The sequence below is a fragment of the Scyliorhinus canicula genome, chromosome 27 (assembly GCF_902713615.1).
Source record: "Scyliorhinus canicula chromosome 27, sScyCan1.1, whole genome shotgun sequence".
NCBI classification, from domain to species: Eukaryota; Metazoa; Chordata; class Chondrichthyes; order Carcharhiniformes; family Scyliorhinidae; genus Scyliorhinus; species Scyliorhinus canicula.
This window is the reverse complement of record NC_052172.1, coordinates 19,172,256-19,189,019: the sequence shown is the minus strand read 5'-3', so window position 1 is coordinate 19,189,019 and position 16,764 is coordinate 19,172,256. Positions and strand designations below refer to the sequence as shown.

Genomic DNA, 16,764 nt, shown 5'->3' with positions numbered 1-16,764 from the left:
GATTTGCATTAGCCACTGGGGTTAATGGGGGAAATTTCCTGATAAATAGCAGACGTGAGATTTTGAACAAAGACCGGTGTTGTTAGCTGAGAGGAACATTCTTAACTTAATGCGCTTCAATATTGAACCAATACATTTCTTGTGAAATGCTATTAAATCATCTCCAAGTGAAAAGATTCCCTCTGTTGCCATCAGTATTATACCCACAGCTAGATTCCTCTCACACACACGCACTGTAAGTTTGATTTACATATTTTCTGTGTGATTCCAAAATCACTGCTCAGTAAGTAATTGAGTCGACATTTAGAATTACTGGGACTCCACTATTTAGCAAATGTGATGTCCTGGGCTTACTCTGTAATGACCAATTCCCATGCAGATTCTCCATATAATCTCAGTGTAGATCACACTTTCCCATTGTTGGTTGTTACAGCCCTCTGGTGCTTCTAATCACAAACTTTATACAGCTGGTAAGTAAGTATCTAACAATCTTGGCTCTGCATTTGTACAAAATCCAGATCTGCCACCACTGCGCGTTCATGAGCTCCTCATTTCAACCCACTCAGTTTAATGAGGTAATGTTGCCAGAAGAGAGAATGACAAATACCGTTATTTTGTCCAGGATTGTATGCTCTGCAAACTTGCCTTTCGCTAAAGCTTAACAGCAAATATGAGCCCCTCGCGTGGGAGGTTATGCCGTCGGGGGGGGGGGGGGGGGGCATGCTTGTCCCATTAGTTCCTCAACTTGTAACCATTGTAAGCTTCGGAATTACTCGTCGCTGTACTCAAATGGTTGATGTGTTTCTGTGATGATTCTTTGTCTACTATTTTCAAGGCATTAACCCACTTAAAATAAAGCGGTTAATACTTGACACAATAACAGACAAAGGAAGGTTCTGCAAACCCGTTGAGCTTTTGTCCGCTCATAACGTCAGTCATCTTTTGGCTCCAATGCTTTGGCAGCTCTACGCGAAAACTCCCTATTGATAGGATTCTACAACAAGTGACATTGTGCCCCCGTTAAAAGTGGAGTGCAAACCGAGCCCCCTTTGAATGTAGGTGGTAAAGAACCAGTTTACCTTGGGGGTTAAGCTTAACTAATAGCAATTCTGCTCAAATCGGAGAACAAAGACAGAATTAAACCACGTTGCCCAGAGGTAAAGTTGCTGTAAAGCTCTCAAAACTCCATTCCAAAGTTTATTTTGCTACTTGCTGCAATTCTGAACCTTGCTGGTGTGTTTGCACTAAAGCACCCGTGCGTTAGGCAGCCTTACCCAGACTTGAATCCAATCCAAGTTGATGGGGTGGTTGTCCCTTTTATCTTAAAAGGTCTCAAATGTCCCTCGCTCTATTTGTTGCCTCGATCCCTGTCCAAGGCAGTCAGTCCATCGTGTACATGTATTTGTGATGTATCATCGCGTTCTAATTCCATTCTTGCATCAAACCTAATGTCACTTTTGCCAGAATGTGATGCATTTTCATTGATGAAGGAAAGCAATTTTAAAACGAGACCTAAGCTCATGTACTCTTTTAGGATCACCAAAATGCTTTGGGTGCAGTGACTTATTTTAAGTGCATTATCGTTGAGGACATTCTGTTTTTGCTATGAGCTGAAAGCTTGGTGTATTGTTTCGCGATGGTTGTTGACCAGTGTGTAATTTGAAGGGGAGGGAATCTGCCATCCCGGTCTGCTCCATCGAGACCCTCAACAATGTAGTTCGACCCTTAACTGCCCTCTGCAATGGCCTAACAGGCCTCGCAGTTCAGGGGCCATTCGAGATGTGTAACAAATCCTGGCTCATCCATGGATGCCCACGTCCCACTTGAGAACAAAGTAAGAAAGAAAAAACGAGTCTCGTTTATGAGCTCCCGCTTGGGAACGTGGTTTGAATGTGCAACTTACTGACTAGGGTTAGAAACTGAGCAAGACCAACAACCGAAATGGGCTGCACACTAAATAACGTTGATCAGTCTCAACCCAGATGTTGGGAAAAGTCACGATGGCAAATAAATGTCTATGTGAAGAATTCCGTAAGCGTTCCCAGCATTCCTTCAATAAGCTGAAACCTTCCGGACAGAAGACGAGATGTATGGAAATTGTGATTATTATTCTTTTTAACTGTTTGCTCGTTTTTATTTATTTATTTTTTTTTAATTTTGTTTTTCCAGCCTTCTAAATTGCAGAGCGGGACAGGCCCCTCACATGTACAAGACCCCACCTTCGGAAGTATCTAAGCCACCGACATCATACATTCAGCTCTCGGCCTCTGCCCCCAAATCTTTCTACTCCTATCAGAATGTGAAGAATATGTGCCCAACTGGGTGGAAAAAACCAACCACTACCCCGAGCCGAGCATCTGGATTCACAGAAACAAAAACGTAGGAATCTTCTCATGAGCGGATTGGAGCTCGATCTGTTGAAAATGAGTACAGCTCACGGCTTCTTTGATTCTGTATTTCACATGTCGCCGATTTTTGTACAGCGCAGACACAGACCATTCGTCCCAACTGCTGTTCTTTATGCTCCACACGAGCCTCTTCCCACATCGCAACCTGTCAGCATATCCTTCTGATCCTTCCCTTCCTCCTGATATTTCTCCAGCTTCCTCTTCAATACTGTTCCCTTCAGCGACTCACTATGGTGGCACGTTCCACATTCCCACCACTCTTTTGTTTGGTCTCCTTCACCCCCCCCCTGACATGGGGTGAAATTCTCCCATCGGGAGACTAAGTGCCGACATCGGAGTGAAAACCGGAGTGTTTCACTCTGGCGTTGGAGGCCACTCCTCGCCCCCCATTCTCCACCCCCGGGGGGCTAGGAGCGGCGCCACGTCAATTACGCACGCCGGGCCTTGGTGTGAAAGCGGCGGCACGTAAATTACGAGGACGGCGTCGCGTAAATAACGTCACCCACGCATGCGCAGGTTGGCCGGCGCCAACCCACGCATGCGCGGTCGCCCCACAAGACATGGAGCATTGATCTTGTGGGGCGGCGGAGGAAAAGAGTGCGTCCTTTAGAGACGCCGGCCCGCCGATCGGAGGGCACCGATCGCGGGCCAGACCCCTACTGAGCGTCCCCCTGGTGCTCGATTTCCCCCCCCCCCCCCCACACACACACACACGCAGCGTTCGCGCGCTGTTCATGATGAAACATCGGATTGGGCAGGCCGCTCGGCCCATCCGGGCCGGAGAATCGCCGCTCGCCCGTTACAAACAGCGAGCGGCGATTCTCCGAGCGGCCTGTCGTGAAACACGGCACGCCTTTTGGGGGGGGGGTGGGAGAATCTCGTGCTGGTGCCAGGGCGACCTGGCGGGAATCGCCCGCCACTCCCGCGATTCTCCCACCCGGCGTGGGGGTCGGAGAATTGCGCCCATGATGTGTTCTCGAGCAGGATGGGGAACAAACATCGAAGCTGCATTGCAAGAGCTGCACTTGGCCTCTTACGCTTCAGTTCTTGAAATTTCATTTTTTATAAATACGGTTTTTTTAAAAAAAATATAAGAGTACTCAATTCATTTTTTCCAAATGAGAGGCAATTTAGCGTGGCCAATCCACCTACCCGGCACATCTTTGGGTTGTGGGGGTGAAACCCACGCAGACACTGGGAGAATGTGCAAACTCCACACAGACAGTGACCCAGAGCCGGGATCGAAGCTGGCACCTCGACGCCGTGAGGCAGCGGTGCTAACCACTGTGCCACCGTGCTGCCCATAAGTAGAGTTCGAAGTGCAATTTTTAATTTCAAGAAATCTTATTGGTCCTATTCCTAATGGTGGAAAATCAAAATTTTGACCTGCCTTAAGATGAGGAGGTCACATTTTTCTGTTTTTTCGCTCTGTGTTAATCACACTGAGCTACCACGCCAGTTAACAAGGCAAATTGAAACTGGTGCCATAGATTCACCACACAGTTACCCCTGGAACTGCTCTCTTGAAAGTTCAACCTAAAACAACAGTGGGGTCCAGTCTTAGTTTTACATCTGTCAAATTTCATTAATTGACATTTTTTGGCGTTGCTTTTTATTTCTAGCCTCCCAACTACTCCCATCTCTTCCCATTGCTGAGGCTTCTTAAGTAGCACCTTGCAAACCTACGACTGCTACCACCGAGTAGGACAAGGGAGCTGGTAACTGGAAACCCCACCGCCTCGAGGGCCCCAATCTCTCTCTTCTCTCCTCCCCCCCCCCCCCCCCACCCCAAGTCATTCGTGATCCTGACTTGAAACTATATCGCCGTTCCAGCGATGCCTGCATCCCGTAAATTAATTTTCAAAAAGAGAATCTTGGTTCTGTGTGGGTCCCTCCATAGTTTTGAGTTTCTGTAATGCTAATATTCCACCCAGGTCTTGGATCTGAAGGAAAGCTGCTCTTGCTCCTCTTTAACTCCTGAACAAGATTTTGTTTTAATTTCACAGGATATGGACATCATTGGCCAGCTCAAAACCCATTCCAAATTGCCCTCGTAGGTGGGCGGTGAGCTGTCACCTTGAACCAGGCCATGTGGTATGGGCGCTCCCTGTGCTGTTAAGGTTATTTGATAGGCAAACCCCCTCTAACATTCAAACCTCTCTCAACTTTACTCTTTGTAGGGCAGTACGGTGGCGCAGTGGGTTAGCCCTGCTGCCTCACGGCGCCGAGGTCCCAGGTTCGATCCCGGCCCTGGGTTCACTGTCCGTGTGGAGTTTGCACATTCTCCCCGTGTCTGCGTGGGTTTCACCCCCGCAACCCAAAGATGTGCAGGATAGGTGGATTGAACACGCTAAATTGCTCCTTAATTGGAAAAAAATTAGTTGGGTACTCTAAATAATAAAAAAAAACTTTACTATTTGTTTTGTGACTGCTTCTCCAAATGTCCCCTGAGCACCATCTTGCACATTTTTCCACTTTACTAACATTGAAAAGCAGAATCATTGCAGCCTCCTGCTTTATTCATTCCTTCCCTGGAACCCACAGCCTGGGAATTTCTTGGCTCCCTCAGACTTCCCTTCCTCTTTCAATTCAGCGTTGGCATCCTTAACCAACGTTACTAGATTATACTTATTCAAATCTATTCCGTTTGGGCCCTGGGTCTGTCCTCTACATTCTTCAATTTAAAAAGGTGCTTCCTCCTTTCCTTTGTTATCTTTGGCTAGTTGAGCGGATTTTCTATGAGCAGGAACCTCTGCTTCCATCAGCACCGTCTCTCTCTGCCGCTCTTCACTCTCCCTAATTTTTGTGAGGGTTTTTTGGGGGGAAAGGGGAGGGTTTTACTTCTGGTCACATGGGTTGTATAATTTAATGTATTTGCCCATATGGTTTTACTTTTCAGACCTTAGGAACTCGAGCCTAATTACAAATCGTTTTTTGACAACGTTAAAATTGTTCTTCTGTCCCTGCCTCGGGTGCCTCCGAGGAGGGGGACTTTGCAGCCTGTGTATGGAAACATGGAATACGGTCATTCAGCCCATTAAGCAAGCCCACCTAACATACTATAGGAGCTAGCTCTCTGATATTTTTGTAGGAGAGAATTTGGTAATGAAATGAAAATCACTTATTGTCACAAGTAGGCTTCAATGAAGTTACTGTGAAAAGCCCCTAGTCGCCACATTCCGCCGCCTGTTTGGGGAGGCTGGAACGGGAATCGAACCGTGCTGCTGGCCTGCTTGGTCGGCTTTAAAAGCCAGCGATTTAGCCCAGTGAGCTAAACCAGCCCCTGGCTAGGTTTTAATGGTCGCCTACTTGCAATTTCAGCCTGCGCCCCTTACAATGCAGGACAGGGAAAGAGCTACTTTTCTGTCAGTTTTCATTCTCATTACTTTGGTAACTCTCATGGACAACTTACGATGACCAGCGATGTCAGTGAGGCAACTTGTGGATAAATTATTAGCTTTGGAGTAAGCAAATCAGCTTGGTGTCGATTCATTTTCTTCACTGCAAATTGGAGTCGGTAATCCTAATTTCTTGGCTCCCTTGCTTCCATTCCTGCCCCAAAAAACGGGCTGGGGAGGAGATGGAGTAGGGGTGACCCAGGTGTGGGAAAAACCAAAAGATAGATGTTCAGCTTTGATAAAGGAATCTCTAATAGGAGACTAGATGGTCAAGTCAAAAGGAAGCAAGTCTTGCATTTTGTGACTGTGTGGGATGTCAAAAACTCTTTACAATTCATTAATGCTTCTGAACTTTAACCTCTTCAGGGGGAGATGGTGGGATAGTGGTAATGTTACTGGACTAGTAATCCGGCAATAAATCACTCTCTTTGAAATGGCCTAGCAAGCCACTCCGGGAAATTGGGAAAGGGGTAACAAATGCTGGACTTGGACCGACACAATTTTCAAAACTGTCGTAATGTGGGAAACCCAGCAAGCTCACAAAAACAGCTGAGAGATAATTGGGAAATGAATTGTTTTAATGATGTTGATTGATGGATGCATATTGGTAAACCGTAACTGTTGCCACAGTTCCAGAGGACCATAGGCTGCTCTTTAAACTTAGACCTCGGCTCTTTGTAATATATATAAATGACTTGGAAGAAAACGTAGCGGGTCTGATTAGCAAGTTTGCGGATGACACTAAGATTGCAGGAGTTGCGGATAGTGATGAAGCTTGTCCGAGAATACAGCAGGATACAGATAGGCTGCAAAATTACCGAGAAATGGCAGATGGAATTTAACCTGGCCAAATGCAAGGTGATGCATTTTGGTAGATCCGATCCAGGTGGGAACTCTAAAACAAATGGCAGAACCATCAGGAGCATAGAGACACAGAGAGATCTGGGCGTGCAGGTCCACAGATCCTTAAAAGTGGCAGCACAGGTGGAAATGGTGGTAAAGAAAGCATATGGCATGCTTGCCTTCATAAGAAGGTGTATCGAGTATAAAAGCTTGAAAATTATTTACATTTTTTTTAAATTTAGTGTACCCAATTCATTTTTTCCAATTAAGGGGCAATTTAGCGTGGCCAATCCACCTACCCTGTGTTGTGGGGGCGAAACCCACGGAGAATGTGCAAACACGCGGAGAATGTGCAAACACGCGGAGAATGTGCAAACACGCGGAGAATGTGCAAACACGCGGAGAATGTGCAAACACGCGGAGAATGTGCAAACACGCGGAGAATGTGCAAACCCACGGAGAATGTGCAAACACGCGGAGAATGTGCAAACACGGGGAGAATGTGCAAACACCACACGGACAGTGACCCAGCGCCGGATCGAACCTGGGACCTCAGCGCCGTGAGGCAGCAGGGCTAACGCACTGCGCCACCCTGCTGCCCCAAGCTTGAAAATTATGTTAGTTATATAGAACGTTGGTTAGGCCACATTTTGGGTCACCGCACTACCAGAAGGATGTGGAGGCTTTGGAGAGAGTGCAGAAAAGGTTTACCAGGATGTTGCCTTGGAGGGTATTAGTCATGAGGAGAGTGTGAATAAACTGGGATTGTTCTCCCTAGAGAGGCGGAGGGGCGACCTGATAGAAGTTTATAAAATGATTAGGGGTATAGATAGGGTGAACAGTTGGATACTTTTTCCCAGGGCGGAAATGACAATTACAAGGGGGCACAAGTTCAAGGTGGGGGGGGGGGTTCAGTGGAGATGTGTGGGGTGGTAGCCTGGAATGCTCTGCCAAGTGAGGTGGTTGAGGCAGATACGCTAGCGACTTTTAAGACTTAACTGGATAGTCACATGAACAGACAGGGTATAGGAGGATACAGGCGGTTGGTCTAGATAGGATATGTGATCGGCGCAGGCTCGAAGGGCCGAAGGGCCTGTCCCTGGGCTGTATTGTTCTTTGATCAGGCTACCCATCTCGATGGTGAGAATCTAGCCTTTTACTGCCTTCCGCTGAGTAAAGCAGCCAGTGATTCTGTGGTTTTATTTGGTGTGTGAGTTTCGCCATGAAGTCTGAAAGAATGTGTTGTTCAATGCAGAGCAGGTGGCACAGGGTGTTGGTGCTGTTAAGGTGCTGTGGCCTCGAGTGGGAAGCCATTGGGTTGTATCTATGATTTCTCCATTGAAGGAGCAACGTTAGGGGAAGGGCTGGCGGAATGTTTGGAATGTTCCCCACAGGAATTGACGAGTGACTCACTCTTACCACAACTCTCTACCTCCGTGCGGTTTTCTCAAGAGCAGAAACTCGGGCGTGATTGTTTGGCTGGAACATTCGACTTTGAGTGGTGCAAATGTTGGGGGGGGGGGCAAAATGAAATTGGGGAAATGAAGGGGGGAATGCCCCCACTCCCTACTCTGTCCCTTTCATTTTCTCTCCTTGTGAAGGCAGTAATTATTCACCAAACAGCCATACTCAAACACATACAAGGTCACTTAAGCCGCTCCTATCTACTTTGCTCTCTTGCGTCCTCTCTTACCACCGTCCCACCCGTTCCCCAAACCGTAGTCAGGTGTCTCTGCCTGTGTGTCGCCCTATCCGATTCTGAAATTGCAGTGGTTCCAATGCAGTGGGCAGATTAATGGCTGATTACGTTAATGCAGCAGGCGAATTTAGAGGTCGGAGGGAGGGGTTGGGGTGTGAGGCCTTGTTTTGTGCTCCGCTCATTCGCATTGGTGCAGTCTCGATCTTGGGGCAGGGTGAAATTGAGTATTCATCAGATGAATGTTTTGCCAGTGAATGCAGACGTAAACTAGTAAAAGACCCACTGGTGTGTCATCAAAATGAGAACCTTGGTTAGGTGGAGGCGGGGGCCCTATGAGAGGAAAGAAATGTAATCTGTAATTACCATCTGGCTGAATGTAATGTGTACTGTAATCTACTCCTGTATAAACCACTAGCAAATTCCATTTCAAGTGTAATAATGGATTTTTACTGCAGTTTTCAATTCTTCCTGATCTATATAAATGATCGGAATGCAGAAACAATTTCTTCGCAGCTTACATATGTAGATAATATTTTCTAGAAGGGTTTATATGCCAAATGAAATTTAATACAGCCAAATGAAAAATATTGTATATTGGGGAACAATATATTGTTATTGAACAATATGTGCAGGTTCAGGAGTGATGACAAAGAGTTTGAGATGGCTGCTGAAGTAGTGGCTTCAATCTTCCTCTTTTTAAAAAAAAAACAACCAATCCAGTAATAATGAACATTTTGAAAAGGTTAGCATAATGAAAATGGTTCTCCATGACCTTTTTAAAAGAGTCACAAGTCTTATAAAGTGAAAATGTTACCAATTATATTTTAAGCACAACATGAGGGAAAGATTCTGCTGATTGCCGCATACCAGCGGAGAATGGCTAATGAAGGTATCTCACTGGATGGGCACAGTCAGTGGCATCTGCTGCCCATTGTTCTCGTGACGGGAGCCGAGTCTAATCAGCAACATGTGCCACGTTGGGGGCTGAAACCCGACAGCGTTTACATTCCGAATCTGCTCGTGGTTTCCCTTCCCAGACTAGAATGGGTTAGCAGGAGAAATCAAAACCAATCTGTGCTGGCGCTTGAGATCTGAGGAGTTTAAAATATTCTTGCCTGGAGACGGGCGGTGGGGAGAATTGCCAATAGTTCTCGCTCAAAGCCTTGTTTTGTCACACTGGAGTACTGGCGAGGCCCAAACCTTTATCCCTTCAAATGTGCATCAGAGGTTTTAGAATGATCAAAAGGTTTTCTCACTTCCCAAATGAAAAGCTTCACGCAGCCCGCGCTCTTTTGTTTTTAGTTTCCTGTCAATTGCTTCTGTCCTGAAGGAACTTGTTCCCTCTGTTGACTCTGTGCCTTCCTTTGCTGCCTCGCAACACCACCCTGGGTTTGTGACGTCATCTTTTAACATAGTAAAATGCCCCAAAGGAGGTCACCTGTTTGGAATTTGGGACAGGTGATCTCAAGTCTGGTTAAAGAGGTTGTATTTGGAGGTGCCAGAGAGGGGAGGAGTGGTGCGCTTTCATGGTCAAGCTTGTTCCTGTGCTTCCCAAGTATCCCCTCTCATTTCCATTACAAATTGCGGGATAGTGAACTGGAATGTGGGAACACCAGCCGGTATTCCCTTCCCTTCTTCTGTGGCTCTTTGCAGCAACTTTACTGCCACTGTAGCCAAGAGCAGCAAAGACCTCCAACTTGAGATCCGTGACTCGCTTGTGAACCAGACTGCACAATGATCCACCCATAAAGCCATTGATTCGAATAGTTAAATTCGCACACAATATGCAGTTCACGTACAGGAAAAAGTTACAAATATTGTTTGGCTCATAAAAGTTTCCACGTTTCTTTTTGTGCTTTATATTTTGAAGTGCAGGGGTGGCACGCCGGCACAGTGGTTAGCACTGCTGCCTCACAGCGCCTAGGACTCCGGTTCGATCCCAGCCCCCGGTCACTGTCCGTGTGGAGTTTGCACATTCTCCCCGTGTCTGCGTGGGTTTTACCCCCACAACCGAAAATAATGTGCAGGGTGGGTGGATTGGCCACACTCAATTGCCCCTTAATTGGAAAAACATTAGTTGGTAGTTGAGTGGTAAATATCTGCTGTACCGTCTTAGCATGTTGGTCTTCGCACCAGGGAGAACTCGTCGCGTCTTCCTTCAATGCGGTGTATAGGGTCTTTTGCAAGAGAGCTCTAGTGGGATTGGAAGCTTTGAGAATGCTGCCACTGCCCCAGAGGCAGAGTTGACCTGATTTCACTCTGGTGGAGAGGGAGGGAGATAATCTACCAAAATGCTATTCAAGAGCACCTCTTCAAAGATCAACAAAGCACAGCACAGCCCAGTTATAACCCTTCACCTGGATGTACTTGACTGGCTGGCTAGGAATGGGATTGAAGGTTTGGAGAATAAATACAGACACAAATGATTATGGAACGTAATGGGTCCTGTGAGATTGGAAAGCTATTTTTTAAAAAAAGTATCGTAAAAAAGGAAAGCTGTAGGGCAGCACGTGGCCCAGTGGTTAGCACTGGTCCCAGGTTCGATCCCGGCTCTGGGTCAGCGTCTGTGTGGAGTTTGCACATCCTCCCCGTGTTTGCGTGAGTTTCGTCCCCACAACCCAAAGATGTGCAGGATAGGTGGATTGGCCACGCTAAATTGTCCCACAAGAATGATCCCAGGAATGAAGAGCTTGTCATATGAGGAACGGTTGAGGACTCTGGGTCTGTACTCGTTGGAGTTTAGAAGGATGAGGGGAGGGATCTTATTGAAACTTGCAGGATACTGCGAGGCCTGGATAGAGTGGGCGTGGAGAGAACGTTTCCACTTGTAGGAAAAATTAGAACCAGAGCACACCATCTCAGACTAAACAGATGATCCTTTAAAACAGAGATGAGGCCCACAGTCCTTCTTCAAAAGAGTTAACGGGCTGATCATGAGCTTTGTCTGGGCGGGAAAATCCCCGCGGGTGAAGAAGGCGATGTTGGAGCGGAACCGCAGCGAGGGAGGGCTGGCTTTGCCGAGTCTGATCAATTATTACTGGGTGGCCAACATCGCTATGATAAGGAAGTGGATGGTGGGTACGGGGTCTATTTGGGAGCGGGTGGAGGCGGCTTCGTGCAGGGGCTCCAGCTTGGAAGCCCTGGTCACGGCTCCTCTACCGCTGCCGCCGGCCAAGTACACCACCAGCCCGGTAGTGGTGGCGACCCTGCGGATATGGGGCCAGTGGAGGAGGCATGTGGGGGAGATGGGGGCGTCTGTCTGGGCGCCAATCTGCGACAACCATCGGTTTGCCCCCGGCAGTATGGATGGGGGGTTCCGAGTATGGCGGCGAGCAGGGGCGGGAAGGGTGGGTGATATGTTCCTGGAAGGGAGCTTCGCGAGTTTGAGGAGCTTGGAGGAGAAATTTGGGTTGGTAAGGGGAAATGATTTTAGATACCTACAGTTGCGGGACTTTGTTCGTAGACAGGTCCCATCTTTCCCACGCCTCCCGCCAATGGGGATCCTCGACAGAATAGTCTCTAGGAGGGAAGAAGGGGAGGGCAGAGTCTCTGGTATATATAAGGTGCTCATGAGGGAGGAAGGGTCCCAGACAGAGGAACTGAAACTTAAATGGGAGGAGGAGCTAGGCGGGGAAATAGAGGATGGGCTGTGGGCAGAGGCCCTGAGTAGGGTAAATTCGACCGCGACATGTGCTAGGCTCGGGCTGATCCAATTTAAGGTCGTTCACCGGGCCCATATGACGGTGGCTCGGATGAGCAAATTTTTCGGGATAGAGGACAAATGCGCTAGGTGCGCGGGAGGACCAGCGAACCATGTTCACATGTTTTGGGCATGCCCTAAGCTGAGGGGGTACTGGGAGGGATTTGCAGGGGTCATGTCCCAGGTGCTAAAAACAAGGGTGGTGATGAGTCCAGGGGTGGCAATTTTTGGGGTTTCGGAAGACCCGGGCGTCCAGGGGGAGAAAGGCCGATGTGTTGGCCTTTGCTTCCCTGATAGCCCGGCGACGAATATTATTGGCGTGGAGGAACTCAAAGCCCCCGAAGACTGAGTGGTGGCTTGCGGACATGTCGAGTTTCCTGGGGATGGAAAAAATTAAGTTCGCCTTGAGGGGATCTGTGCAGGGGTTCACCCGGAGGTGGCAACCATTTATTGACTTCTTTGCAGGAGAGTGAGCGTCAGCAGGGGGGTGGGGGGGGGGAGGGGGGGGGGGGGGGGTGGGGGGGGGGGGGGGTAGAGTAGAGTAGAGTAGGAGGGAAAATATGGCGGGTAGTACCGGTGGGGGGGGAGAGGGCTTGTGCAATATGTTACGATTGAAGTATTGAAAGTACGTGGATGTTTGCACACTTTTGCCTTTTTTGCTTTCTTTCTGATGATTGTAACTGTTTATAAAGCCAAAAACTACCTCAATAAAATTGTTTATTAAAAAAAAAACAGAGATGAGGAGGAATTTCTTCAGCCAGAGGGTGGTGAATCTGTGGAACTCTTTGCCACAGAAGGCTGTGGAGGCCAAATCACTGAGTGTCTTTAAGACAGAAATAGATAGGTTCTTGATCAATTAGGAGATCAGGGGTTATGGGGAGACTCGATGGGCAAGTGGCCTAATTCTGCTCCTATGTTTTACGGTCTTATAACCTGGGATTGAAAAACAAATGTAACGCTGAATAGTTACTCTTCACTTGCCCACCATTTGTGGACTGAGTAGAAACTTTGCAGATTAGAGGATGTTGAGTCTGTGATAGGACAGGTTGTGGCGGAAGCGGGTTTGACAGCTGAATGAACTCTGAACTCTGCCTCTTAATGGGAGAGGTAAGAAAAGTGCATAGTTTACACCTCCCTGTATTATTGACCCAGTATTCGTGAGTAATGAAAGACGGTGACGTCTGTGTAATCCAGGGGAAGATGTAATATCCCAATCCCAAGGATATCATCCGTCATTCCTTTAAAATCTGCGTGCTGTTTTCTCTCCCAGAACTCCCGGCGTTGCCTCTACAAATGTCTTTGGGCAGCCCAGATTGCGAGCATCTCTCCGGGACCTTCGATCACCCCGCCGATCCCACAAATCAACCCTGGAGGAAGACTTGAAGAAGCTCATTTTGCTGGACAGCCCCCTGCCGGAGCATGATCGAGAAATGCTTGTGAGTTCTACCCAGAGCAAGTCGGGGTCCTTGGGCGAATGCTGAAATTGGTGTTTTCCTGTTGCCGGCGAGGCAAGCTTGGAATTTACGGGGCTGGTCCCACTCACTGTTGCGATGGGATGTCGGTTCATGTTCCAGCTTCCATCCTAGCTTGCACTGGATTTGATTGCAACATACAAAGGCAAGACCAGAGGCACCTGTCATCGCAGGCCGCACTCGTGACTAGATTGACAGCATTTGAATAGTTAGGAGCACCTCCTCGGGCTGTCATTCAGTGAGAATAATGACTGGTCTGCATCCTAACTCCACATAATCCGGCCTTTATCCCGTGTCCCTTTTGGTTAACAAAGATCTACCGATCTCCGATTTTAAAACTAACCGTTGATCTAATATCAGCAGTTTTCGGAAGAGAATTCCAAACCTCTCCCGCTCCTTTTGCGGGGCGAGGGTTTTGGTTTTCCTAACTTCACTCCTGGAACGTCTGGCTCTTAACCTGTAGCCAATGTCGCTTAGCCCTCAAATCACCAGCCAGCGGAAATTGTTTCTCTCTCTCGACCTTTAATCTCTTGTAAACTTCAGTCAAATCACCTCTTAGCCGTCTAACGTCCAGGAGGTACAGCCCTAGATTGTGACTTGATGGGAAAAGTGTGCGAGACTGGGGTGGGTCTGTACAATAAAAGTCTCCTCAGTGACCCCGAAGACCCCAGAGAACTTGTGCAGAATCCTAAAGTTAAGGGCAAATATCCTGGTTACGCTGCCGTGTTGGAAGCCGTCCTAGAGTCGGTATTCCGGAATCGTCCTCCATGACTTTGCGGAGTACCACGCATCACCCCAAGCACCAGCATTACAGCCTTTGCCAAATCATCGCCTCTGTCTCACTTTTTAATTAAAAAATAATCTGTGTTTCTCTCTAGCATTCTTCACGGAAGACGCTGCAGAGGACTCTGTCTGATGAAAGTATCTGCAGTGGACGGAGGGAAACCAGTTTCTCCAATTCCCAGATTGCGGCTCTCGACCAGGCCCTGCCAAACGATGTGATCTTCACCAGCGCATACCCTTCACAGACGCTGCCCTCCCGCAGAATAACCCAGCCTCCAAGAGCAATAAACCTTGAAAAGAAATGTAAGGGCATAAACTAGGCCGAATAATCTAAAATATAATCTTTTATTAGTGTCACAAGTAGGCTTGCATTAACACTGCAATGAAGTTACTGTGAAAAGCCCCTAGTCGCCACATTCCGGCGCCTGTTCGGGTACACAGAGGGAGAATTCAGAATGTCCAATTCACCTAACAAGCACGACTTTCGGGACTTGTGGGAGGAAACCGGAGCACCCGGAGGAAACCCACGCAGACACGGGGAGAACGTGCAGACTCCGCACAGTGACCCAAGCCGGGAATCGAACCCGACTCTGACGCTGTGAAACAACAGTGCTAACCCACTGTGCTACCGTGCCGTCCAGCCTTGCTCATCTATTCCCTGGCCTTTCTAGTTGTGAATTTTAAAACTTCCACCATTCTGCGTGTGTATGAAATGATGGTGAGCAGGCAGCAACTTGTTCTCTCCTTCATTTTCTCCGAGACATTCTCTCCGTGTCAAACGACTATCGGATTGTTGCCGTCACCTGTTAGTGGCCTGTGCACTCCCTTTAGTGTTACTGTTCGGCATTAGACGGTTAATGGAATCAGGGTCGCAGTTTGTCATCTGAAATATATGGCTGCATTTCGCCCCTCAAATGAATAGCATTAGAGATTCCTCACTGCCTCAGGTTCACACAGGGTTGGCTGTTTTGAGAATGGAGGAGAGTGCGAGAATGAACTAGATTAATATGACCATGTAATCCTTGTGCTCTGTATCTTCCCGGCTGTACCTTTTTTTTGATCCTCCGTTATCGTATGATGAAGTGTGATCTCGAGCCATGTTTTCAATCATTTTCTTCCCCTTTTTACTGCATTTTGCCATGTCTGCGAAGAAATGTTGCAAAACCTTGCTGAAAAGCAACCCCTTTTTCTTTGCATGCAAAAAAACAAACTTGTAATGGTGTAAATTTGTGTTTCCCAGCCTGTCTTGGGGGCTCCACAAACTGTGGCATTTAATCCTGTTTTGTGTCTCTGTTGCTCAGCCAACATGTCTGCCTCAGAATTGTCCTTGACTGACGTCCGTGACCGGATTCCTGTGCGTCGTAACGATCCGGTTCTGATGCCTCTGCCGGACCCAGAGTCCGAGCTGGAGTGGTCCAGCCTGGTCAATGTGGCCAAAGCCTACGAAGGTACCATTCAATCTTTGAACTTCAAAATCGTCATTTTTTTTTTTTAAAGTTTCACATCAGAAATTCAAAATGCCTGTCTGCCATTCCAGCATCTACAATGTCCCGGATTTCTTCACGACGTTTGAAATTGGTTAATTCCAATCTAGCTGTCTATTTAGCTGAGCTTTGGAAGTCCTATAGAGAGGATTCTGTTCTGTGGAGCAGAGCTTTGTTAACTGTCAAGGAATTAAACTACAATCAGCGCTTTCCTCTGACCTATAACTTCTCTAAAGCAAACCTCTGCTGCTGGAGGACATCCACGATTAACTTCCCCTTACGTAGGGATGCACGGTGGCGCAGTGGCTGAGCACTGCTGCCTCGCGACTCCATGGTTCGATCCCGGCTCTGGGTCACTGTCCGTGTGGAGTTTGCACATTCTCCCGTGTCTGCATGGGTCTCACCCCCACAACCCAAAGATGTGCAGAGTAGGTGGATTGGCCACGCTAAATTGCCCCGTAATTGGAATTTTTTAATAAAGTGTATTGTAATAATCTTTATTAGTGTCACAAGTCGGCTTACATTAACACTGCAGTGAAGTTACTGTGAAAAGCCCCTAGTCGCCACATTCCGGCGCCTGTTCGGGTGCACAGAGGGAGAATTCAGAATGTCCAGTTCACCTAACAGCACGTCTTTCGGGACTTGTGGGAGGAAACCGGAGCACCCGGAGGAAACCCACGCAGACCCGGGGAGAACGTGCAGACTCCGCACAGACAGTGACCCAAGCCGGGAATCGAACCTGTGACCCTGGTGCTGTGAAGCAACAGTGCTAACCACTGTGCTACCGTGCCGCCGTTGGTTTGTTTCTGGGCTCAGTGGCTGAACTGCTACGGTACACGCTAAAATTAAAGCAAAACAAAAAATACTGCAGATGCTGGAAATGTGAAAAGGAAACAGAAAATGCTGGAAGAAGTCATGTCACATGACCTGCCAGACCTGCTTGAGTTTTTTTCCAGCCTTTTCGGTTTTAAATGCCA

At 47.8% G+C, this 16,764-nt stretch overlaps 1 protein-coding gene across 1 annotated transcript in view; it reads left to right on the top strand.

The window, feature by feature from the left end:
- Positions 1–16,764, top strand: part of sipa1l3 (signal-induced proliferation-associated 1 like 3) — a 241,529-nt gene that overhangs the window by 206,865 nt on the left and 17,900 nt on the right. The window contains 4 exon segments of the mRNA XM_038786044.1: positions 2,170–2,379; positions 13,319–13,484; positions 14,399–14,606; positions 15,605–15,751. Of these exon segments, the coding sequence (XP_038641972.1) occupies positions 2,170–2,379; positions 13,319–13,484; positions 14,399–14,606; positions 15,605–15,751 (731 nt within the window).